This window comes from Pezoporus occidentalis, unplaced genomic scaffold (assembly GCF_034315485.1).
Source record: "Pezoporus occidentalis ecotype Australia unplaced genomic scaffold, CSIRO_AGI_Poc_V1 ctg343, whole genome shotgun sequence".
Lineage (NCBI taxonomy): Eukaryota > Metazoa > Chordata > Aves > Psittaciformes > Psittacidae > Pezoporus > Pezoporus occidentalis.
This window is the reverse complement of record NW_026915408.1, coordinates 406,317-431,250: the sequence shown is the minus strand read 5'-3', so window position 1 is coordinate 431,250 and position 24,934 is coordinate 406,317. Positions and strand designations below refer to the sequence as shown.

Here is a 24,934-nt window from a genome sequence, read left to right as displayed (position 1 = left end):
CCGCCCGTCCCGTCGGTCGCCTGCCGGTTCGCCCCCCCCCACCCCTCCCCATCCCTCCCCTACACTCGATCTCTCGGCCGGCGACTGCTCTGGCCTAGCGCGGGGCTCGCTTAGTGCTGCCTTCCCGCCTTCACGTGCTCCAGAGCAATGGCGGCCTCCGTGAGGGTCGGCAGCGCGGCCCCGGTGCCCGCCTCAGGTGGGCCGAGACCGGGGTTAACGCCGTTACCGGGCTCTATTTCGGTTCCTCGGCTCGGCCCGGCCCGGCCCAGCTGGTCCTTTGACGGTTCGGCCGTGGGCCGTGCGGGGAGGGTTCGCTGGCTCATGAGTGCCGGTGTTGGGCTGGAAATAGTGAATAAGCGCCCTGCTGTCACTCCCCCGCCGAGCCGAGCCGAGCCGAGCCGAGCCGAGCCGAGCCGTGGGGAGGCGGGTGGCGGCGGGGGCCGGCTCCGGGATGAGCTGCCCGAGGGACGAGCTTGGCTCACCCGCTGCTGTTGCCTTTGTTTTCCCCGCAATGGGATAACGGGATCCCCTGGATAAGGCAGGTTGGACCCCCCCACCACCACCACCATGGGGGTGCTATGGATAAGGCATCGGGGGTTGTGCCTGCTGGTCCATTGAATGAGTCTGCCCCCTCTATAGGGGTGCTTTGTGGGCAAAAAAGGGGTGTTTTCACCCCAAAAATGCCATAGGGCAGAAACTCACCCCCTTCTGTTTGCTTATCCCTGGGGGTAGTGTAAAAGCAATGAGGATTGTGCCTGCTCTTGGGGCCATAGTTACAGTGGGCAAAAAAACCCCATGCTTTTACCCCTAAAATGCCATAATGAAGGGCAGAAACTCACCCCCTTCTGCCCGCTTGCCCCCGGGGGTGCTGTAAGGGCAGTGAGGATGCTGGTGGTCCATGGGGTACGTATGGGGCGTGCTGCCCTCCTGGCCGCTCCTTTAGCCCCCCCACTTTTGTCCCGCAGGCCGAGGCCGTGCACGGCACGTGGCACAGCAGGTTCCTGAGGAGATCCTTGGGAACGTGGAGCTACGGGAGGCGGCGGAAGCCCTGCCCCGAAACTACAACTTTGAGATCCCCAAGACCATCTGGCGCATCCGGCAGGCTCGGGCCAAGAAGGGTGAGCACCGACCCTTGGCAATGAGGGGTTTGGGGCTGCAGTGCAGTGGGGTGGTGATGCTGAGCCCCTCGGTGGCAAGGGGAGCTGCATGGGCCGGGTGTGGGGCTTGGGGAAGCTGGGCAGGGACGGTGCTGAGCTGCCCTGCGTGTCCTGGTGTGTTTGAACTCTCTCTTGGCGAGCTCTTCTCCCCTCGAGGGGCTTTAATAGATCTGTATCTCTGGATTGTAATCACATTGGACAGGACAGGTTGAGCTGCGCGGACCTGTCAGCCTGTGAGATGTGTCTGGGATACCAGCCAGGTCCCTGCTGCTCTCCTCTTTCCCTGCGCTTTCCTGCCATGCTGCTGGGGCTGGGCAGAGAGAGCCCCACAATTCCCAGCTCCAGGGGGCCTGGCAGGGAGCTGAGCCATGCTATGGTCTGGCCTGAACCCTCCTTAGGGGCTTGCTGTAGCCCTGGGGAGGTGGGAAGTGGCTGTGGTGGCCCTGGAGCAGGCGCCGGGATGCTTTGGGGTGGTGCCAGGGATGGTGTCCCCCCCCACTCAGTGTGTGATCAGCTGCAGGCATCATGGCATGGAGCATCCCTGGGTGTCATCAGTGTCCCCTCCCTAGCTTCATATGTAGGCAGGGATCACTCCCAGGGTTGCTGGTGCTAGAGTCTCCAGGCAGAGCCACATTTGGAATGCTGCATCCACCTGGGAATGTCTCTGTGTGCTGCAGCCGGGCTGGCAGCATCAGAGGGGATGTTCCAGGAGCTGCTGCTGGGCTGATCCCAGCTGCGATGCCGAAGGGTTGGGGCTGCCCGGTCCATCCCGGCTGCGGTGCGGGACGCGTTGAGGCTGCCCATCCGTGCAGCTCTGGCTCTCCTTGCTGTGTTCTGCTGCTTGGCACCTCCTAATTAAATGTAAATAGGCGTCTGGGATTTAGGTCTGGGAGCTGGGATTGCAGCCCATCAGCCAACCAGCCGTGCTGGGATTTAAAACCCTGCCTGAGCACAGCCCAGCCAGGGGCTCGTTGCTGGGGGAACGCAGCTTCCCATCGGGATGCAGCCAGCCCTGCCTGTGTCCTGCGTGCAGTGGGGCTTGGGGGGTGTTATCCTTTCTCCCTGTATTCGATGCTGGCACAGAGCTGCCTATTGCCTTCGCTGGGAGAGGTTTGCAGGTCTGCTTGTTGGCAGAGGTCCAGGGTGGAGGGCAGTCCCAAATGGTCCTAAATGGGATGGGGAATGCCACGGCCCTGATCCAGGGTCAGGCAGGGGCTGGCAGAGCGCAGGCAGCTTCCCTTGGGCCCTCTGGGTTGGAGCAGGGTGAGATTAACCCAGTTTAGGTCAGGTCTTTACATAGCTCTGTGCTGGCCAATGGGCTGGGCTTGGCAGCACAGGGATTTCTGTTGGAGGGGGATCTAAAGAGGATGCTTGGATAGATACTGCTGGGATGGGGAGGTGATACAATGGGGTTAATGGGGCCTCCTCCATTTATCTCCTCGTCCATAGTCCCTGCTCCTTCTACACTGGCGTGGGCAGCCCTGCAGGGATCCAGGAGGGGCTCCTGCCTGGACCCCAGGCACTGGGGGGCCCAGCTGGGCTGCAGAGGCAAAGGGATTGTTCCAAGCTGTGAGGAAGGAACAAACCAGGCAGCATCATTTGTTGATGAGTGTATTCCTGCAAGGCACAACGCAGCATTGTTCCCAAAACAGGGAGCGAAGCAGGGAGAGGAGGTGTGGGAAGGGCAGCGGGGATGATCAAAGGTTTGGAACAGCTTCTGTCTAGGGCGAGATTAAATAGATTTAGATCCTTTAGCTGGGAAAGAGGTGAACGAAGAAGGATATGATAGAAGGATGTAGAACAGTGAGTGATGTGGAGAGGCTGAATAGGGGATGATTATTCACTCATTCCTGTACCAGCAGAACCAGGGGCACATTATTAGGAGCAGGTTTAAAATAAACAGAAGAAAGTGCCTTTTCCTGAGCAGCACTTAATTAAAATGTAGAAGTCATTACTGAGGGAAGCGGGAGAGACCGGCAGTGTCAGCGGGTTCCTAATGGGATGAGGGGCTGGATCCAAGCAGGGGGAATGATACAGCCCAAAGCAGGACCGCGTGCACCCCGGCTGCCAGAGTCACTGGGGTTTTGGGCCAATTCCTGGCTGGTTTGGGTTTTTCTGTGACCTGGCTGGTACCCAAGTCTCTGCTTCAGGGTGTCCCCTCCAGCCCCTCGTAACCCCGGGGCTGTTTCTCTTCCCAGTGGCCCTGCAGATGCCAGAAGGGCTCCTCATGTTCGCGTGCACCATCGCAGACATCATTGAGCGGTAAGATGACAGCTTTTCCATGCTTCCCTGCTCCAGGGGCTCCCGAGGGGATGGGGCTGTTGCTGGGAATGGGACAGCTGCTGGATGGGGCTGCCTGGGCAGGATGAAGCTCAAAGCTACTGCTGAAAGGGAGGCCCAGTGTGATTGCCCTGGCGGGGACACCTTGGCCACATCCAAGCGTAGGCAGCGCTGTGGCCCTGCGGCAGGTCGCAGGGACCTGCTGTCAGCCCTGGGGACAAGGGACGGGCAGGGTGCCAGCCTGGTCCTCGCTGCTCTGCTGGGAGCTGGGACAAGCTCAGGGGTGGTGCTGGAGCCGGGGAGCAGCCGTGTTAACAACCGCCTGACGCCAGCGAGGGGAGGGAGGGCAGCGGGGCCACCGCTGCTGCGCAGGTCTCCTGTCCTTCCTTGTGCCACCGTCCCGTCCCTGCTGCTCTCAGGGAAGGCCTGAGGCCATGGTGGTGGCCCAGAGCGGGGGGGGGTTCTGTAAGCAGCCCCCGCCAAGTGGCTCCTTTCTTCATTCTCAATGCCACTTGGGAGGTGAAACCGGAGAGGAGCTGGCTGTAATGTCCCTTCCCTGCTGCCTCCCCAGCCCCTCCCTGCTTTTACCCAGTGAATCGGTGCTAACAGCACCCTCTGCCTCATCTGCCATCGGGGTCGAAGCTCTCATTAGCGAGCTGCCTCCTTGCCGCCGCCAGCCGAGCAGCTGGAGCCGTGCCGGGTGGGAAGGGGGCCGTGCCTATGGCTTTGTCCCTGCTTTGCCATCGTTTTCCCCCGCAGGATCATGGCAGCCCCACGCTCGGGCTGGGCGAGGGAGCAGGGGGAAGGTGGGTGCGGGCAGGGGATGGGTGCTGGGGGGGGCAGGGGATGGATGCGAGTGTGGGCAGCTCCGTGTGGGCTTGTCCCTTTAAGTGGAGCTGCCTCCTCTCCGGCTTTGGCACCCAGCCGCTTTCATGTCTCCGACTTCAAAGGCAGCGGATTAAGGGGTTTCTTTTATCTGAATGAAACCTTAAGCCCCACATCCCAGTGGATGCAGGGTGCTGGACTCACCCTCTGTACTGGGGGTGCTCCGGGGGGGGTGCTGGCTGCCAGGGTGAGAGGTTGTGGATGGAGATGGGTGCTGCATGGGTAGAGGTGCCCAGCCGAGAGAGGGGACGTGGCAGCACCTACGGGTTGGTGGTTGGGAGGGAAGTGGCTTCGAGGCCATGTCCTTGCCTCGCTCCCACTGTGCAGCACCCCAGTGCCTTGCTGGGAGCAGTGGGTGCCTCATTCTGCCTGTGGATGTGGCCACGCTGGGTACCAGCAGTGGGTGCTGGAGGATTGTGGCCATGGGCAGGATGAGCCCAGCCCTGTCCCTGCTCCCTTGGGAACACGTTTGGGACCCGGTTGCATGGCTGTAGTTGAGGTGTGAATCGTCAGGTGGCCTCCTTAGCGCTGCCTCCTCCTGCTGTTAATATTCATCACAGGCATTGATGTGGAATCGTGGCTCCGCTGCTCCTGCTGGCCCTCCTCACCCCCTCCTCACCTGGCAGTGGGGCTGGACGAGCCTCTGATGTGACAGGAATCCACACGCAGTCAGGCTGGGGATGGGAGCTTGGGGTGCTGTCACCCCTGGGGGGGGGTGTGTGTGCATGTTCCCTTCCCACTGGGGATAGAGGGGATGGAGGACTGAGCGTGCCAGGGATACCTGTGCCCACAAGGGGGGCATTGCTCAATGCAGCCCTTCTCCCAGCTCATCCCTGCAGCCTTCTGCTCCCTCCTCGTTGTGGGATATGGGGCTTGGGGATGCCAGCGAGCTCCTCCTCTGCTGTGTGCCCCGGTAGTGGCTGCAGAGCCGAGCGTGGGGCTGGGACCACGGTGCCCATCCTTGCATGTTCCAGCTCGACTGGCGCTGTGTCTGCTGCTGCTCAGAAGGAATATTTATCCCTTCTGCTGGAGCTGCCTTTCAATACGCTATCTGTGCCATGACCCTGTGGTGCTGGAGCGCGAGGACCTGGCCTCGCTGCGCTGCAGCACCCGTGGCTTAGGGAGGATGCGGTGCTGCGGGTCCCTATGTCCCTGTGCAGGGGGATGGCAGTGTCACCATGTCCCTCACTGCCATGTGGAAATCAGCAGCCCCCCGGGGGACACACACTCCCCCCCCAGCATCATGTCTGGTCTTCCCAGCATTGCACTTGCCAAGCCCCGAGGGGCTGCGGGGATGAAGATGTAGCTGGAGTGTCACCGTGTCACTGCTCTGGAAAGGAGTCTTTGAAGGCAAGAGGCACTCACAGCATTGACCGGTGTGTGAAGCCCGCTTAATTAGCGTTAATGGCTTTGTCATTACCGAACCCACACTGGGGGGAGCAGCTGTCTGCGGGGGGGGGGCGGCAGGGCCGGGGTCTGCTGAGCTGGTGGTGGGGCGGTGGGCTGCCAAAAATGCATCACGACGCTCTGGCAGCACCTTCCAAATCGGCTCCGTTTGTCACGGCTGATGCAATCCGGCGCAGGGTAACTCGTGCTGGGGGGCGGCAGCAGGGAGAGGAGCGTGGGGTGGGAGGGGGGGGAAGCTTGGACTGCGGCTCCAGGAGGGGGGCAGCCCCCCAGCCCAGCCGTTGTCGTGCTGGGGAGGTGGCAGCGGTGCCCCCCCCTCACCTCCAGCTCCATGGGGGTCTGTGCAGCAAGAAGGGGACCCCTCCTCTCGCCACCCCAGGAAGGATCAGGTGGGGTTTTGATGCCGTGTTTAACGTCAGCTCTTGGGCTTCACGGCTGCTAATCCCTGTGCCACAACGGGGTGAGTGGCTCCTGCTAAGCAGTCAGTAGGGATGGGCAATGGTGGAGGGGACCAGGGGGGTTCTGCTGTCCACAGAGGCTGCCCTTGTCGCAGCCTTAGCACCTCCTAATGACCTGGTGGCTTTTGGGTGTCTCTGTGAGGCGGTGCTGGGAGCACACAGGTCATCCTGGTGCCCGTGGTGCCACGGTGTACAGGGATGTTTCAGAGTGATGGGGGTCTTGAATCATCTCTGGTTGATCTGTATAGGGTTAAATGTCCATGCAGACAGTCCAGCAGCTTTGACATCGGTTTAAGTGCCCCACTATGGCCAGTGGTTGTGACAGCAAGGACAAAATAGCCCCTTATGGCTGGTCCCCAGTGCCACTGAGCAGCGCGGTGAAGCTGTCAGCATCACTGAGAGGTCCCAAAGGGCCATCCTGGGACACTAACCCAAGTCAGGATCCAGCCCCAGCTGCACAGAGACGGAGCTGGGCCGGCCAGCGCTGCCTTCCCTTCTCCCCTTGTCCTCCAGGCGCAAGCTGGAGGTGCTGGCAGCGGGTGCTGTGCAGGGGAATTTAATCACCATCATTAACCGCACAACAGCATCATTAGGGAGAATGAAGTTCTCACTTCATTGGAGATGTTTAAAACCTCAGCCCGGGTGATGATGGTGTGGGGGGGACGTGGCAGGGGGGAGTGTGTGGAGCCTATATTGCTCTCACCTCCCAAGGCTGTGATATGCCTGTTGTGGTGTGGTACCCACCACCGTGCGCCCCACGCCGCCTAACCTCGTGTCCCCATGGAGCTGACACCAACGGGCAATGCTATGGCCTGGCCCTGGGGGAGAGGGGACAGGCACCTGTGTGCTGCATGGTCATGGTGGCTCTGCCATGCTATGAACCATGCCTGGTTTGCCTTACTTTGTTCCTTTGCAGCTAAAGGGCCAGCAAAGCCAGGGTAGCCCCAGGACATGTCCTTTGGGATAACGGGGCTGTCCCTGGCACCTCCTGTGAGGACAAAGGAGGTCCTGAGGGAGATGGAGGTGGGTGCTGCACCTTTCCCTGTCCTGACCCGGCAGCAGGGATTGCCCGGCTGCAGCAGGGCTCTTCCAGCGCCATTTGCAGGAAAATTGCAAACTCATTATTTTAATTAGGTGCAGTCTTCCTGTGCTAATGAAGTTGGGAGTCTGGTAATGGGGCTTGGTGGCTTCTCCACTAATTACATGCATTGTTCTCAGCCGGGGCTGCGCTCAGCCCCCTGCGCCCGGAGAGCAGCAGCCACTGCCATGGGCTGGGTTTGGGTGCTGCAGTGGGTGTAGGGTGGTGGGGTGACGGTGAGGCTCTGCCTTTACCCCAGGGGACAGGGCGTGGGGTATTTGCAGGGCATTATCCCCAGGCAGGGAGGTGACAACGCACCACAGTGTGACTGTGCTGTGAAGAGCCACATGCAGATGAGGCAGGTGGCTGTGATCCAAGGAGCAGCCCACTCCGTGTCCCTGTCCCAGCAGAGCACACAGGAGCCCCAGCCCCTCAGTGCCAGCTCCATCCCCCCGGGCTGGCTGCTCTCATCCCAGTCCCCACCAAGGGCTGGTGGCACCAGGCATGATGGATGTGCCAGAGCTGAGGACTTCTCTCTGATGGGGAGAGCAGCGCAGCTTCACAGAGTGAGGAGCAGCACGGTATCATTCACACACTGCTCTGGTGTCAGGGGACCCCATGCTCCTGCCAGCACCAAACGCTCCCATTTATTTGTCTAGGAGCTGGGATAAATCAGTCCTGCTCCAGCCTGCCATCTGCGCTCGGATGATGGGGACTGGCTTGCCCCATGCTTGGGCACATGCTGGCCCTGTATCTGCTGTCTCTAGCTCCCACCTTGTCCCTGCGTTGTTGTTGCTTCCATTCTGCGTTGGCCAGGGGAGAGTGGGGCTGGAAGGGTTTGGGGATCCCAGTGGCCTGGGATCAGGGCCGGGCAGGCACTCATCCTGCCAGCACTGAGCATGGTGCTTTATAAATGGGATTTTGGGAGCCATCTGTTTAAAAGAGGAGGCAATGAATTAGGGGGAGATGAGAAAAATTCTAAGGCCGGGTGGTTTCTCAGAATGAGCCGAGCTTTGCGGGACGTAAAAGATGAATAACCTCCCCGTGTGTTCAATATTCATGAGCTCCCAGCTGTAGTGAGCAGCTCGGTGCTGAGTGGGGACAGCCCTGTCACCGTGTCCTCCTGCTAGCACGCTGCTGGGACCTCTCCATGGCTGTCACGAGTCGCAGGGACACAAAACACCCTCAAGGATGCTCCTGTGACCGCAGCTCTCCTGCATCCCGGTCCGGCCTGGTTGGTGCGCAGCTCCCTGACCCGCATCGCAGGCAGGTTGCTGCTAATTGATGTTTCCTTCCTCTGTAGTTTGATGAAAGGCTCCGGCGACACCGAACTGATTAAAACATCAAGGGGAGGCCCCCGCGCTTGCCTTTGATTTGCCTCAAGGGATGATTGCTGCTCCGCTCCAGCAGCCAGCCCAGCCGGCGCGGGTGACCCCGGTCTGTCCCATCCTGGTGCCTTTGGGCTGCTTCTGGGCACCCTTCCAGCCTCACCAGCCACAATGGCAGCACCACTGGGCTCCATCCTCACCAAACATCATCCCATGGCCCCTTCCCTTCATGCTCAGCCGTGGCTCTGCTCCCTGCACCGGCCAGGGCAGGGCTCAGCCTCATCTCTCCCTGCCTGCGGGCTGGTGGCCATGGAATGCCGGCTGCAGCCCCACACGCTGGGCAGGGGCCACGGGTGCCTTTGCCCTCCTCCTTCCACTGTTGCTATTTCACTTTCTTGCTTTTCACCCCCAGGGACTTTCTCTGGGGTTTGGGCCAATTTGCATACATTTTAATCTATAAAAAATTAAGCGGCGCTGGCTGCTGCTCTGAGTCAGACCTCCCCGTCCTGAATCTTAAGGAGCTGAATAATTTTCCACTTTTGCTGAGATGTGTGGAGTCTGATTCATGTTCATCTCATCACCTCTCATTAGGGAAGGGGGCTGGGGGCTCAAGGCGGGGTGGGGAAGAGCCTTCTCGAACCTTCCTAGCAGCCCCCAGCCACGCAGCCGTCCTCTCATTGCCAGAGGTGAGGGACCATGGGGTTTGGGTGCTGGCTGGATCTGCTCCATCTCCTGACAGTCCCCAGCTGTGTCCTCAGCTCCTGGGACGTTGCAGGGAGCGGGAGATGCTCAGGCTGTACGTGGGAGGTGGGGATGGCTTTGCCCTCTCTCCGGGGGTGCTTCCAGTGGAACTACTCCCTTGTTCCCCTCCCCGGGCGCTGACGGATGGGCCGGAGCTGTTAATATTCAGCACGCTCCACCATTTCTCCACCTTCTGCCATCTGCCCAGCTCTGCCCACCATTTCTATTCTTGCCACCGACGTTAACGCTCCCAGCGTGGCGCTCGAAGGGGGGAACGTGCGGGACCCTGGTCCCCAGCCAGCACCGGGTGCTGCTGCGGGGTGATGCTGTACCAGGGTGTTCTCCTCCCCTGGCGTGGCCTCTTCACCCCAGCCCCACGTCAGTGTCAAGGGGGACTCCACTGGCATCGAGCTACAGCCTCTGGTGTGACCTCGGAGTAAATAAGGAATTAGCATCTGCTTTAAGCAGCCCCTTCAGGCTCAGGGCTTTGTCATCGCAATACCTGCTTTCATCCGTGAAGTGCCACGGCAGCTCCCTGGGAAGGCAGCCAAGCTAATAATCCCCCCAAATGGTGCCGTAAAATACCCACAAAGGTGGCACCTTTAAATCATGCCAGAGCCTCAGCTTTGCCACCTCGTGCCCCTCAACCAGACAGCGGTTGCCAAGTGGGCTCAGACTGGAGCACCGGGATGTTGGAGCTGGGATAGGGGAACAGCGCCAGCTTCATTCAGTGCTTTTCCTTGCCAAGTGCCAGCTAAGCACTGTAGCTGGTCCTGAAGAGCACCCAGCTTGGCCAAACTGGCACCCATGGGTGATGTAGCCAAGCACAAGTTAGGATACAGGGGGCTGGGGGCTCAGCCAGCCTGGTTGTGTGACTCTTCTGCCCATCCCAGTGGCTCTGGTCCCCAGGGCTGGCTGGTGGGAGCGGTGGCACCGCGCTGCGCCGGGTCTCCCTGTGCTCCTCTCCCCGCTGGAGCATTAGGAAGCTGGCAGCGTATTGTTTGATGAGCAGATAATCCGCTGAATTGCAAACAGCTTTACCCAATTGAAGAGGCGGATTACGGCTCTCCAGCTTAATCATGTTGACATCTCAGAGAGTAGCCAGTGCTTGTCCTCTTCGGCTCGACGGCAGCGTGGGGTCCAACCCCCCTATGGTAGCGATGCCTGCTATGGGGCAGGACGTGGTTCTGCGGTCCCGCAGCCTCCCTCACCGTTGTTCCTCCCCGCAGGTTCACCGACGCTGAGGCGGTGGTGATGGGCGACGTGACCTATGGTGCGTGCTGCGTGGATGACTACACCGCGCGGGCCCTGGGTGCTGACTTCTTGGTGCACTATGGACACAGCTGCTTGAGTAGGTGACACTCGCCCTGGGGCTGTGCTGAGGCAGCCATGCGTGGTGGCACTGCAGAGGCTGCCACCGTGCAGCGCAGAGCCGCTCCCCGCCCTGCTCAGCGCCAGCTCTGGGATGTGGTGCCAAGGGCTAATCCCTTCCCAAGGGGATTTCTGTTCTCCAGCCTTGCTTGCTGGCTTTGGATGGGGCCATGCTGGCTGGGTGGCTGCCTGCGGGCAGGATTTGGGGGGCAGCAGGGCTCGGTGTGCTCAGCCGTGCGCCGACGCAGCGCGCGCATCGCGGCGCCGTGCCCAAGAGCAGAGCGGCAAGGCCGTGGCTTGGCAGGACCCTGCTCGCCCAGGATGGGTTTTTGGGGGGCTGCTCTGGGCTTTGGGGGATGTTGGGAATGATGATAAAGGAGAGCAATGTGCTGGGGATCCCGCTCATCCCGAGCTGGGGAAGGCAGCTTTGCGGGTGCAGCGCAGGCTGGGCGGGGAAGGGAGGAGGAGGCTATGTGCTCCCCAGGCGGACAGTACTCTGGATCCAGTTGCCATGGAAACTGTGCTGCTGTCCCAGATGCTGCTAACTTTGAAGTCCACCCAGGATGGAATCAGCCCAAAAATAACAATAAGGCACTCTGGGTTTTAAGGTGGATCTGCAGAATTGTCATAGCGAGCAGCAGGAGAGTGTGTCCCTGCTGCTGCCGCCGCGCTCCCGGCACCTGGCAGCCCTTCTGGACGTTTATGGGGCCGTATAAATGGGTTTGAAGAATCACACCAGGCTCTGGGTGAAATACAGACTCCCCAGCTGAGAACTCTGTCCTAAAAGCTTTGTCGGCGTGAGCATTTGCAGTGATAAATATCTGTGCTGGGTGCTTTGTTATGGAAGGCGGGTTACGGGCACCACTGGAACAGGGGCTATAAACCCTCTAGTTTGTGGCCTGCTCTTCATGAATGAACAGTGGAGAGGGACCCTATATGATGGTGCTTAGGAGTGTGCCTGGGCAAGAGCTGAGCTGTTCCAGAAGACGGGAATCACATCTGGAGCTGCTCCTGTCGCCAGCTCAGCCACTATCCGCTGCTTATGGCTCCGTGGTCCTTGCCTGCCCAGGGCTGAATGTGTCCCAGGGTGCTGGGCTCCTTTTGGGCTGCCCATGGTGCTGCTGTCACCGCTGGTGGGACGTGCCCCCATGCAGCACACGGGTGCTTGCCCTCTCCCTCCCGGCCCCGCATGCCCCGCGGGAGGGAGTAATTTGCACTTAATTGTGATCAGGCGAAGAGCGCCAAAATGGGAAGTGAACGCGGAGCCGTGGATCGATGTGGACTCTGTGTACTTTAATTATTCACTTAATCGTGGTGACAGAGGCTTCTTAGCACCGGGGGTAATTAGATTTGTGTTCATTGATTCCCCAGGCTGCCATTATCCAGGAGAGAAACGAGCAGGTGCTCCCCATGGCTCCCATCTGCACGCTCTGCCTGGGGTGTCAGCACGGGCGGAGGGGTGGCACAGAGCACCCTGGGGAAGTCAGGGCACAGGGAGCCCCACGAACGTGCTTTATCCCCCCAGCTGCAGGCAACAGCAGCCAGGGGTTCACCAGGACCCTGGGTGTACCCCACACTCGCACCCTTTCTCTTCCTCTCACCAGTTCCCATCGACACCACGCAGGGGCTGAAGATGCTCTACGTGTTCGTGGACATCAAGATCGACACAGCCCATTTCCTTGAGACCATTCGCTTCAACTTCCCAGCGGGCACCTCCCTGGCCCTCGTCAGCACCATCCAGTTTGTCTCCACAGTGCAGGTGAGATGGGGGCACCCGGGCAGTGCAGGATGATGCTCGTGTCTTCCTCCACCTCGACCCTGCTCTGTCTCTGTGGCTGGAGCGGCTGCCCCGGGGTGCTGGTGGTGCCGGTTCCCCTCTGTCGAGTCGCTGCCATAATATGCTGCTGCTGTAATGTTGATCAAGTACTTTATAATAACTCTGATCAATGTTTCATGGCGGCACCCTCCCTGCCTCCCCCGGGAGCTGCTCTGTAAATGTCAGGGCAGGCAGTGGAGCACTTGGCATTTTGATGCAGTGCCGGCAGCGGCAGGGGAAGCTCCGGAGGGTCTGTCTGTCTGCCCCTGAATAGCCAGCTGGGCAGGACGGGAGGAGATGAATGAGCCTCCTGAGCCATGTCTATCTAAACACGGGGCTATTGAAGCGTTGAGCATGTTCTCTTGTCTTTTAATTGATATGTTGGCTGAGCCTTGCTGAGCGTTTTGGCTGGGCAGGACCATTACCCAGCCGGGTGCTGCCCCGAGCAGAGCGGTTCCCCTCCACTGCCGTTGTGCTCAGGCACAACAACTGCGACTGCCAGGGCTGGGGTGTCCCCAGCACTGCCAAGGATCACCAGCCTCAGCCACACTCGATGCCGTGGTCTCTCCTTTGCTAACCCCACGTCTCCCATAGGCAGCAGCGCAGGAGCTGCGCTCCCAGTACAAGGTGTGTGTGCCCCAGTGCAAGCCGCTGTCCCCAGGGGAGATTTTGGGCTGCACATCACCACGGCTTGCCCAGGATACAGATGCCATTGTGTAAGTACCTGAGGTCCTCCAGGCTCCTCCTGCCTGTACCCCCTGCCTGGGCATGGAGTGAGTCGAGGCGGGGGGGGACATCCATGGGCATGGATGGGCCCCCTCCATCTCCCTGTGCTGCTCGGAGTGGTGTGTGCTCCTAGCACGGAGGAAATAATTGAGTCGTATATCAGAATAGATAATAGATGGAAGGGCAGGTGGATAATTGGAAAAGACAAATGGCCGGGGCCCAACATCACGGCAACATTAATTTTATTTAAGGACAGCAAATTAGAGGGAGCACTTCGCTTCCTATCACCTAATTATTTTAGGTAATGGAAATGCTTAATGTACTGTGAATACAGTGTGCTCCAGAATAAATAAACACAAGGACCCCACCCTTGGGGGGAGCCGGGGAGCCCAGGTGTGGGTTTGGGAATGCTGTGCTGGTGCGTTCCCAGGCATGGCAGTGTGGGAGATGGGATTTAGGATTGCTGGGCATGGGATCGGGGGGTCTTTGGCTTCACCCTGAGCCACACCAGTGGCAAGGGAGTGGTGCTGCTTTCCCTGTCTCCCAGGGGTGTCAGAGCAGGCAGGGCTGGCACTGCTTTGGTAAGGGTGGGCTGTTCCCAGTGCCGATGGAGCTGTGGTGCTCAGGTGCACGCGTCTGCTGTACCTGCATCCTCCCCATGTTGTTATTTTCTTCTTCCCCCCATGTCTCTGGGGCTAACTTTTGCAGACAAATTAGCTTTGATCTCCCAAAATGTCATTCTCCAATTAAGGGCAAAATCTAGTCAAGTTTTACGTCTGAATTCATTTTCCAAGCCCTCACTCCATTAGGGCAGCTGAATGAAAGGCTTTGAAATGTAATTGCTGACTTGAAATCTGATTAGAAATGGAAGCAGCAACATCTGGAAGCAGGCATTGAGATGGAGCAGCTCCTGGCCACCAGGAGCATCCCTCTTCATTCCTCCCACCGCAGCCCACCAGAGGGCTGCATGGAGATGGGGCGCTTTGCCCACTGCCCTGCATCCCAGTGTGGGAGCTTGCGTTCCCAGCATCTCCACACACTGTGGCTTAGGAAACCAGCAGGCCCATGGATGGGGGCTGCTGTTTAATGTGTGCCATAGCTTTTCCTTCCCTCTCGGCAGGTATTTGGGCGACGGGCGCTTCCACCTGGAGTCCATCATGATTGCCAACCCCGGGATACCTGCCTACAGGTACGCACAGCCCACGGGTACCACTCTGGTCCCCATAGTGAGGAGCATCCCTGTTTCCCCAGAATGCCAGGGACCGGTTCTCCCCGCCATCCCCCCCCCACAAGCACCCCAAACCTGAGGGCTGAGCTGCAGGCAGGGGCACAGGCAGGTGAGGGGTGAAGAGGTGCAGCGGGGTGATGAACACCAGCCATTTACTCCGCCTGAATATAAACATTTTGACAAGTACCTGTGAAAGCTCGTGGAGGTGCAGCCATTAAAGCCCTGGCTGCTGCAGGCAGAGGCCATAAAGTGCGATGATGAGGCTGCTGAAAGCAGATGAAATATCAAGAGTGAAAGGCTGGGGCCATTTGGTGAAATCTGAATTTCCTAGTAGGTCGTTTGTTACTAACGGGAGGCGCGCGTCAGGTTTATGGCGCTTGGGGAAGCTGCCGAAACCCGAGTGGGATTTGATTAAAATTCTCCTCGTCAAACAAAGCAACAAATCAAAGATTTCTTCATAATTGATGAGCTGGGATGAGGGGGAGCGGTGCACGGAGCTGAGTGTGGAGCCCACAGGCTCTGCCACGTCGGGGGGCTGAGGTGGGACACTCGCCTTGTCCCCTTCTCTGTACCCTGAGTGAGCTGGCTGGGCTCTTCTGCAGCCAAAGGGAGGGATGCTCTGGGAGGCAATTAGTGCTAATGAGGGGAGGGTATTATTTGGGGCCCCCATGGAGGGAAGGGGTCGGTGATGGGCTCTGCTTTGCAGGTATGATCCCTACAGCAAGGTGTTCTCCCAGGAGCACTACAGCCACGAGCGCATGCACTGTGCCCGGCAGGACGCCATCTGCACCGCTGCCACTGCCCGCTCCTGGGGGCTCATCTTGGGCACGTTGGGGCGACAGGGCTCCCCCAGCATCCTGCAGGTACCAGCACCTTCCCCGTGGACACTGGGCACTGCCCCTGGGAAGGGGAAAGAATGGTACCACTGGCGCTGGCCTCGCTGTTGGGGTGAGGGTAGACCTGGCAGCCCATTGCTTGCCACTGGCCTCTAGGCTAAGCTGAGCAGGCAGGGCAATTAGCAGCTGATGAAGGCCTTGTTAATCCTGCCCCTTGCTGGGGAGAGCTGGCCAGCCCTGGAGACCCCCCTGCATGGGCAGCTTGGCAATTAATTCCCTGGCTTTGCTTTAATTGGATGAACTTCCAAGAGGGTTCACTGTCCTTGCTCAGCCATCGCACTGACACTTCCTGCACCCCGGCCAGGCGAGGGGAGTTCAGCCCCATGGGAGTGGGGTGCCCTGAGCCCAAGGTTTTGGGGAGCTGCAGGTGAGATTTGGGGCAGTGCAGGAGGAACCAGCGGGCAGAATTGAGTGGGGAGGGCCCAGCAGCTTCTGTTCTGCAGCAGCAGGACACAGGCATGGCAGGGGCTGGCTGGGCACAGGGTTGGATAGTGCCAGCTCCGGAGGACAAGGACGTCCGTCCCTGGCCCCTCCTGGGCCATCCTCCTCCTCCTCCCGTAGCTCCTGGCCGCAGGCAGCCCGCGGCAGGCGGTCGGCCCAGGGAAGGCAGCCGCTAACGAGAACAGATTGTTGTCATTGAGCTGTAATTACTTCATTAGGCTGAGGCACGCGCTGGGGAGAGCTGGGATGGAGCTGGAGCCACGGCCACCATCCCTGTCGCTGCGTGTGCCTTGCCACTGCCGTGGGGATGAGGCTGTGGGGCAGAGCTGGGACACACAGAGGGTCTGATGGCCAGAAAAAGGGGCCGTAGGGGGCTTGCCAGGGACATTTCTCTGGGCTCTCCTAACCCTGTGGTGCCTTTTTCCCTCCTGCAGCACCTGGAATCGCGTCTCCATGCCCTGGGTTGGCCCTTCGTAAGGGTGCTGCTGTCTGAGATCTTCCCCAGCAAGCTGCAGCTCTTCCCTGATGTGGATGCGTGAGTGCTGCTGAGCCCCCCTCAAACTCCCTTCTGCTGGGGTCCCCAGGGTGCCTCATCCCTGTCCAGGCCTCTGATTCCCATTGGAAGGTGCCCTGCTGGCGCTGTGCACCCCTGTCCTTGCTATGCAAGGAGAGGATATGGTTGTCCTTGGCAGGGTGGCTCTGGCTCAGCTTCCTTCCAGGGGGCTGCTGCAAGACTTTGTGGCTTCTTCATCCCAAAATCCTCATCCCCATTTATCACCATGCGTTTCCTTTCCAGGTGGGTGCAGGTAGCCTGTCCTCGCCTGTCCATCGACTGGGGAGAAGCCTTCAGCAAGCCCCTGCTGACACCCTATGAGGTGAGGACCCCCAAACCGGGCTGTGCCACTGGGATTCCCAATCTCATGTGAAACCAGTGGGATTCCCTGTGCCACAAGCTTCACCGCAGCAGTGCCCTGCTGAGCACACCAGGCTGGGACCTCTCCTGGACTCTTCCTGTCCCCTCCACAGGCCATGGTGGCTCTCCAGGACATCGAGTGGCAGCAGCCTTACCCCATGGACTTCTATGCCAGCCAGTCCCTGGGGCCGTGGACGGTGAACCACGCTGGCACACAGCCCCTGCGCCATGGCAGGGTGCCCCAGGTGGGCAGCACGGTGCCACCAGCTCCCCTCTCCATCCCTTTGCCATCTCTCTTGCATCTCTTTGCCTCTTGGTGGCCTTGTGGGGTGGGAGGGACGGGCGTTGGGAGCATTGGCACGGGTTGAACGTACGGTGCACGGTGCCATGCGGTGTATGCGGTACCCGGTGTATGCGGTGCCCGGTGCCATGTGCCAAAAGCGCCACCCTGTGGCTTCCTTCGGGGTGAACAGTAACGGGGCCGGTGCCAGCCCGGTGGAGAGGAGGGGACCTCGAGTCTTTCCCCCGGTCCTTACCGGGGTGAGCACCCATCTGGCTCCACGGCTCCCCAGGAGGGGGGATCCCCCCAGCCGTGCCCTATGGGGTGCTGTGGGCTGAGCACAGGCAGGCTCATCACGGCTCAGGTCAGGGTTGGGACCCGGTTCTGACTCCCTTCTCTCTGCTGCAGGGGAAGCCACCCGTGCCCCCCAGCCCAGTGGAGGACGGGCAGAGCACCAGTAGGGACGGGCAGAGCACCAGTAAGGACGGGCAGAGCACCAGTAAGGACGGGCAGAGCACCAGTAAGGACGGGCAGAGCATCAGCACCCCAGCAACCTCCTAAGCACAGCCTGCGCCCCAGTCTGCTGTCGCCATGCTCCCGGACCCGGCACAGGCACAGCGGGCAGCACCATTGTTCCCCCCTCCTCGACGGTAAGCATCACCGGGGGCTGCCGGTACCAGCACCGGGATGGATGGGGTGCATCCCATACCTTGACTGGATGACAGTACGATGGACGAGCCTTCCTGCACGGCCCCACCGGGGGTCCCATTCCGCCCCACCGAGGGTCCCGTCCCGCCCCACCGGAGGTCCCGTCCCGCCCCACCGGAGGTCCCATCCCGCCGCTCCCCCGGCATCCTTCTTGGCTCCGCGACCTCCCACCAGTAGGGGGCGCTCTCTTCCCCCGCGCCGTCCAATGAGCGCGAAGCGTTTCGGCGGGAAAAGGGACGGAAGCTGCCGGAAGTGCCTCAGTTGGCTTCCGGCGGCCACGGAAGCCATGTCGGAGCGGGCTCCGCTGCGGCTGCTGGCGCTGCACGGGTACCGGCAGAGCGGGCCGCGGTTCCGGCAGCGCACCGGGGCGCTGCGCAAGGCCCTGCGGGGCCGCGCCGAGCTGGTGCCGGTCAGCGCGCCGCACACCGTGCCCGGCGGCGGTGAGGACGGCGACGGCAACGACCCCCCCCGCGGCTGGTGGTTCTCCGGGCCTGGTACCTTTGAGGCGGCGGAAGCGGCGGCGGAGCCGGCGGGGCTGGAGGAATCGCTGTCGGCCGTGGCGGCGGCGCTGGCGGAGCACGGGCCCATTGACGGGCTGCTGGGCTTCAGCCAGGGCGCGGCGCTGGCCGCTATGGTGTGCGCGCTGCGGGCCCGCGGCGATCCCCGCTTCCCGGTGGGTTTCGCCATCCTGGTGGCCGGCTTTGCCAGCAGAGCCCCGGCCCACGGGCACTTCTACCGGGAGCCCATCGCCCTGCCCACGCTGCACGTTGTGGGGGACACCGATGCTGTCATCGCGGCCTCTCTCAGCAGGGAGCTGGCGCAGTGCTTTGTGGAGCCTGTTGTCCTCAGCCACCCCGGCGGGCACTTTGTCCCTGCGGCTGCAGCACAGAGGAAGGCGTACCTGGACTTCTTGGACCGATTCTGCCCTGCACAGGGACAGGCTGAGCCCTTGGAGGCTGGGGCGGTTTGATGACAGGCTCTGTAATAAACGGTGCTGTAGCGAGCCGTGGGGTGGTGACAGAGCACCGTGTTTGTGACCCCCAGAGGGGCCAAAGAGCCCTTGTCACCTCCCTGCTGCTCTGCAGTGTTCGTCCAGGCTGAATGGCCCTTTGTTATCTCCCTGTTGCAGACATGGTATAGATACGAGTGTGTGGGTACGATGGGGTTGAGGACAGGAGGGTGACCCTGTGCGAGGTGCTCTGACAAATAGGTGTTCAAAGTCAGGGTCCCCCAGCAAAGGTCTGCAGCGCACCCGGCTTCTGCAGCTCTTACCCCAGAAGTTCATGTGCTTTAATATCAGTTTAAGCCAACCTTCCAGCTGCTCTGGGTCTGTAAAGCCTCTCGTGTGTGGCTGGTGTTCCTTTCATGAATGAAATACCTGCTGGTTCGGTGTGTTGGGACCTTTTGTATCATCCTCTGTCCCAAGTGCCTTTGTGAACAAGAACTTGTCGCTGTGCTTTTGGTTCCTGTGTTTGCCAGAAACATGGAAATCTTTTATTATTGTTACAATTCCAGGGGTCCTGCTTGACTGGTGCTCTCTGCAGCCCAGAGGTACCATACCCAGGGCTCCTAATCACGCCTCTCCTTGGGGGAACAGTGCAATGGACTTGGTAAAAGAGAAAAATTAGGTGAAACTTCTTCATTTGCCCCTTGTTTCTGCAGTGTGGTGTGTGCACTGCGAGGGATGGAGGATGCTGTGGAAGGAGCAGGCTTCGGGACAGGGACCAGCAGCGCTTTCAGTGTTTGCTCAGCCAGGAACGGGCCTGGGAGCTGCACTGGGATAAAACCATCCCAAGCAGAAGCAAGTCCTCGTGCATGTGTTTTGCCCTCTGCCTTGTTGCTGGTTCTGTGGTGGCAGGAGGATGTGGGGCTCGGGCAGAGCCTGCCTGCTCCATCACCTCCCAGCGCAGCACTGTGTCACCTCTCTGGTGTCTGTCACCCCTTGGTTACCGTACTGGGGGTGCCAGAGGCCGCTTTTTGGCAGGGGAGAGACGCACCTTGTGCCTGTGTCTGTGCTGCGGAGGCAGGATGGCAGCAGAGAGCTCAGTGGTTGCTCTTCCATCACCACGGAGCTCTCCCTGCCCAGCGGCGTGGCGGAGGCATTGCAGCCCAGGCGCCTGCACTGCGGGCCCGCAGGCACGCACCGGCGTGGTCCCGCCGCAGCTCCCTGCTCTTGGGACGGAGCCCGGCTCTGCGGGGAGCTGGGGCAGAGGGTGCTGCGGGACGGGGGTGCTGCGGGACCTGCTCCTGTACCCCTTGAAATTCATAGCGACAAATAAAGGTGACCCCCCCCCCTCTATGAGAGCGGCAGGGGAAGGTGGTGCTTGGCCTCTGGTGCAATGGCAGGAGGGAAGTGGCTGCTGCGTCTGTCACCAGAGGGATTTGCCTTGGGAATGCCTCTTTTTCCACCTTCATGCTGGCCCCAACCTGTGGACAGCCACCAGCGTTACCCAGCCTGGTGCTATGGCAAGGAGGGGGGAGTCACCCGTGTCCAAGTGGGGTCCTTCCCTACCCCAGAGCACCCCCAGCCCTCTCCCAGCAGCCCAGGAGGAGCCCAGCATGTGCTGCCAGTGCTGCTGCCACCCCCAGACACCCACATCCCTTCCCCTGCGCCGTGGCTGACTCAGGCCCTCCTCCGCTGCCCACCCGGTGGGCTCCGGGTGCGGATCCTGCTGGGTCTGAGCCTTACTCATCTCATGCTCTTCCTCCCCTGTCCCCACAAGAGGCTCTGTTGGGGGGGGTGTGGGGTGCTCCAGGAGGGTGCTCCACGGATGGTTACACAATGCAGTTCCCCCCAACAGGAGAGAGTCGGGGCCATCCCTGGGACCCGCTGCCCGGAGCGGGACGAAGCCTTTGGGACCAGTCCCCCCCCTTCCTTTCCCCTTGTCTTGCTTCACCCGCAGAAGCTTCCAGTTGTGGCTGAGTCACTCCCGCTGTAGCTCCTTCTCTCCTTGTTTTGGATGGAAGTTTTCCATGGAAACCCACGCTGGGCCGGGCCGCGGGGCTGGGATAAACACGGCTGAATCACAAAAGCTCCTTTCGCCAAGAGCTGTGGGATGGCAACACCAGCGAGTGCGGCGGGCGGGCAGCGACCCTGCCTTCATCGGGGGGGAGCACGGGGGGGGGGGAGGCAGCAGCACCTCTCCGGCACCCCTCAACCCACCCCGGATCCCCACCGTTCCCACGTGGATCCCCCTTGGGAGCGGCTCACAGGCTGGGTTTCGGGGGCTCTCATAGGGATGCACGGAGAGCTCCCAGCCGGGGGGGGGGACGGGACACACTTGTAGCAGCTCCATCATCAGCTGTGGGGCTCCATAGGGTCACGGCTGCTGGATATCCCCCTGGAAAATCGATCCCACCCCAGCACAGGGATGCTTGCCGGGAGCCAGGCTGAGGTTTGCACCCCACTGAGCACTGTCCCAGTGTGCAATTGGGGAGTCTCCATGCTGAGGAGGAGCACGGGAGTCGGACAACCTTCATCCCCCGGTGCTGATGGCTGGCTGCGGTCCCGGCGGCTTGGAAGCATCATTGGAAGACAAATCGCAGTGTCAGAAATCCGGGATATTTTTAAGGACTCTGGAAAGAAAACTTGATTCCAGGGGTGTCAGCAGGAGAGACTTGGCCTTCAAAACAACAACAGCGCAGACGGAGCCTTCCCAGGGCTGGAGCATGGGGTCCAGGAGCCACGGTGCTGCCCATGGGATGTGTCCCATCACCCATGGAAGGGTCCTGGATGCCACAGCCCCTGCAGGGAATGGTTTTCGTGGCCAGCAGCAACTTTTGCTGTGCTAAACACAAGTTGGTTGTGACTTTACCTGAGCGGTGGTGGGGCTGCCCCAAAATCCCCTTCCTGGAGGTGCATGGCACGTGGCCAGCTGCCATCCACAGCAGTGGGATAAAGCGGGGAGCAAAGGGAATCGCTGCTAGGGAATGGAGCAGGACACGGCAGAGACCCAGTGCCTGTGGTACCCCCTTGCTGTGCCATGGCCCTGGGGACCCCAGCGTTAGCCTGTGGCCCCCCTAGGTGAGGATGGGTGCTCCTAAAGGGGAGCATGGGCAAGGCACAACCCCCGCCTTAGGGGGCACCCCGTGGGGAACCCCTATGGGACCCCCGTGCTGGAGTTGCAGCACCCTTAGGTTTAAAAGTCCTTGTTTGTGGGGAGGAGCTGGGACCTGTCCCCCCTTCCCGTGCAGCATCTCCATGGTCACCATTCCCCATCCAGCCCCATCTCCCGGGGCTCTGGGTCCCCGGTGGCCCCTGCGCGGGGCCCTGCCTGGCCGGTACCGGTCGCCGCCGGCCGCCGAGGGCCCGGTGCCCGCTGCCGGGGCAGGCCGGGCCGCTCTGACTTCGCCGCTCAGGAATCTCCTGGCCGCGCCGGGCCGGTTGTGCAACCTGCGCCCGCCCCCGGCCGCCGCCCGGCCCCGCTCAGTCCCCGCCGCGCCGGCCCGAGCTCCGCTACCGAGAACGGCCCCGCTGCCCCCCCTTCCCCGGGCATCCCCGACGGCGACACGGACGGGACATGGGGCGGCGGCTCCGGGAGCCGCTCACGGATGCGGAGGGCAGGTGAGGGGCTGCGGGGCCGGGGAGGGACCGTGATGTCGGTGCACGGAGGGGTCCCGCCGTTCCCGTTGTCCGAGGAGGAGCCGCTCGGCGCCCGCCCCCCCGAACAGTAAGAGTTGATGTGCGGTGAGCTGCATCCTGCATGTGAGCTCCTACTGCCCCGGGAGGCGGGCAGCCCCCGACGGGACCCTAACGCTCTCCGGTACCCCCGACGGGCTAAAAGGTGGTGGTGGGGGGTGTTTAGGGTGATGGGGGAGCCGGTGCTGCCCGCGGTGCGAGTCCGCCGGGCCCGGCGACCATGGCTGTAGACTGTTACCCCCCCAGCGGCACAGTAACAATCTAAAGCCACGGTCGCCCGGGCGGCGTCGGAAGGGGGGGGCGGCGTCGGGGGGGTGGAGGACACACACACACACACACACACACAGACACACACGGAGCCGGTGCCTTGGCGACGGCGAGGAGGCGGCCCCGCCACCGCAGCGAGCGCGACCGACCCCCCCCCCCCTTCCCGCGGCTCGAAGTGGGGGGGTGAGGGGTGTCCGGTGCTTAAAGAGGGGGGGGGGGAGTGTCGGTACCATCCACACCCCCCCCTACATCTCCCTCCCCGCCGCCCCCTCCCCTCCCCGCCGGGTGGGACCCCCCCTACCTGAGCTGCAGCAGGAAGGGGGGGGTGCGTCCGCCGTGGGGTGTCTGCGGGGGGGGAAAGAGAGAGCGGGGTCAGGCGGGCACCGGGACACCCCCCCCCCCCATCCTCAACCCTTTCCTCTGCCTTCCCCCCCCCCCAAACACACACACACAACGCGGCGGTGGGGAGCGTTCCCCGACGGCTCAGCACCACGGACAGCTCATTTCCCCCCCCCCTTCGGCGCTGCGGCGGGGCCGGGGCCGGTGCCGGCGGTGGGTCATGCTTCAGTAGCCATGACTGTAGACTGTTACTGTCCTGTCCCTACGCAGCAGTAAGCAGTCTAGAGCCAAGGTGCCGACGCGCTGACTCGGGCTCTCCTCGACGGGGGTCTCCGCGCTCTTCCGACGCCCCCCCCCCGCCCCGTCCCTCCGGATGAAGGCGATCATTCCCCCCCCCCCCCCCGGGGCTGCGGGGCTGGCAGCGGGAGGGGATGAAGGGGAACCCGAGGGGTTTGGGGGGGCTGCTGGCTGACAGCGGGATGCGGCTGGGGGGGGGCCCGTCCGGGATGGACCGGACAGGCTCGGGGCTGGGGGGGGGGGGAAGCAGGCGCCGGTGCCACCGGCTCGGGACACACACACACACACACGCGGATGCGCTTCCCCGTCCCGTCCGTCCCCCCCCAACCCCGTTCCGTGGGGCGAGGTGCGGGCGAGCGGGTCCCGCCGTGCTCCCCCGGGGCGGCTCCGCCCCCCCCCCCCCCCCCGGCCCCACCGCCCCCCGGCCCGCACGTGGGGCTGCGCCAGGCGGTACCGCGCCTCCCGCGCCCGCCGCAGAGCCCCCCCCCCCCCCACCCGGTTCTCCCGCCCCGCCCCCCCCCCTTCCCCCCCCCCCCCCGGTCCAGCCCCGGGGGGGGGGGGGGGGGCAGGTGCAGCTCCCGGTGCCCCTTCCCGTTCCCGCACCGGGCTCCGTCCCTGCTTACCTGCGGGCCAGCCCTGCCGGTGCCTTACCTCCTGCGGGCCCCGGTGCTTGGCCGGGGCCGGTCCCGGTTCCCCGCTGCTGGTCCCGGCGGGGGGACGGCGCCGGTGGCGGTGCTGCGCTGTCCGCAGCGCGCGGGGCTTTTATAGGATCGGGCTCGTAGTAACGGGGATCTCGGCTCATTCATAGAAAAGCATCAACCTACACAATGACGTGAGCGCTACGTCAGCGAGGAAATTTAGGGAACGGGAAGACGCTACTATTTATATCGGCGCGGGGGGAGGACGAGCGGCCCCGAGCCGGGCAGGGGGCCGGGATGCACCGGGACCACCGAGACCCCCCCCCCGCTTCCCCGGCTCCCACTCCTGATCCGTTCGGTCCCCCCGGTCCCCGGCTCCTCGAGGTGCTCAGCATCCAGCATCCCACAGCCCCGTTCCACCTGCCCCACGCTCGGGGCCGTGCACCCATCGAGGCACAAGCAGAGGGTCCCATCCCACCGAGGGCTGCGCTGTGGGGCAGCGCCTGCTCCGGACCCTCAGGGTTCCAACCGGGCACCCAAAAGAACCCAGAGCACCCACTGCTCCCTGACCACCCCACTGTGATGGAGCGTGGCCCCATCCCGGCCTTGTGGCGTGACTGTGGGGTTGGTGAGATGGGGTTACTGGAGCCCCCCATCATGGAAAGGGGTTGCACAACTCCTCAGGGGTCCCCACACTCAGGTACTAGCATGGGGGTGCCCCCTGCACACCCCATCCATGGCAATGTCCTGGTGAGCACCTCCAGCCTGCCCCTGGGCAGAATCCCCATCCCTCCAGTGCCACCAGCACCCATGGGTGCCAGCCCAGTGTCCTGCAGGAGGATGGAACAGCACAAAGTGATGTGTGTGTGTGGGGGGGGTGAGTTTAGAGTACTGACGGAGGGCACCCCATTGCTGCACCGGTCTGCCTTGTCCCCCTTTGGCCCTCACAGTGGGATCTGACCAGGCTCTGGGACCCCCAAACCCATCGTTGTCCCAGAGCAGGATGGGTTGTGGGTTCCTGGCTGAGCGAATTCTGCCCTC

The 24,934-nt window shown here is 62.0% G+C and overlaps 2 protein-coding genes across 2 annotated transcripts; both read left to right on the top strand.

Annotated features, from left to right (window-relative positions):
- Positions 1–64: 64 nt before the first annotated feature.
- DPH1 (diphthamide biosynthesis 1) lies at positions 65–17,752 on the top strand. The gene is made up of 13 exons (XM_062629920.1): positions 65–196; positions 966–1,118; positions 3,356–3,419; positions 10,564–10,685; positions 12,310–12,464; positions 13,116–13,237; positions 14,368–14,436; positions 15,182–15,338; positions 16,247–16,347; positions 16,609–16,687; positions 16,839–16,970; positions 17,414–17,465; positions 17,529–17,752. The coding sequence occupies exons 1-13, from the start codon at positions 148–150 to the stop codon at positions 17,564–17,566; spliced, it is 1,293 nt and encodes a 430-aa protein (XP_062485904.1). The 5' UTR covers positions 65–147; the 3' UTR covers positions 17,567–17,752.
- A 94-nt stretch (positions 17,753–17,846) lies between these two features.
- Positions 17,847–18,716, top strand: OVCA2 (OVCA2 serine hydrolase domain containing). Its single transcript, XM_062629919.1, has one exon. It carries the CDS (start codon positions 17,919–17,921, stop codon positions 18,681–18,683), a length of 765 nt encoding a protein of 254 aa, XP_062485903.1. The 5' UTR covers positions 17,847–17,918; the 3' UTR covers positions 18,684–18,716.
- The last annotated feature ends 6,218 nt before the right edge of the window (positions 18,717–24,934 follow it).

What these genes read in the sequence shown, in the direction of transcription:
- DPH1 (XM_062629920.1), top strand. Translation starts at nt 148, where the DNA reads ATGGCGGCCTCCGTGAGGGTCGGCAGCGCGGCCCCGGTGCCCGCCTCA. An exon ending in GGCCCCGGTGCCCGCCTCAG is followed by an intron (nt 197 to 965) that starts GTGGGCCGAGAC and finishes TTTGTCCCGCAG; the next exon opens with GCCGAGGCCGTGCACGGCAC. An exon ending in AGTTTGTCTCCACAGTGCAG is followed by an intron (nt 12,465 to 13,115) that starts GTGAGATGGGGG and finishes CGTCTCCCATAG; the next exon opens with GCAGCAGCGCAGGAGCTGCG.
- OVCA2 (XM_062629919.1), top strand. Translation starts at nt 17,919, where the DNA reads ATGAGCGCGAAGCGTTTCGGCGGGAAAAGGGACGGAAGCTGCCGGAAG.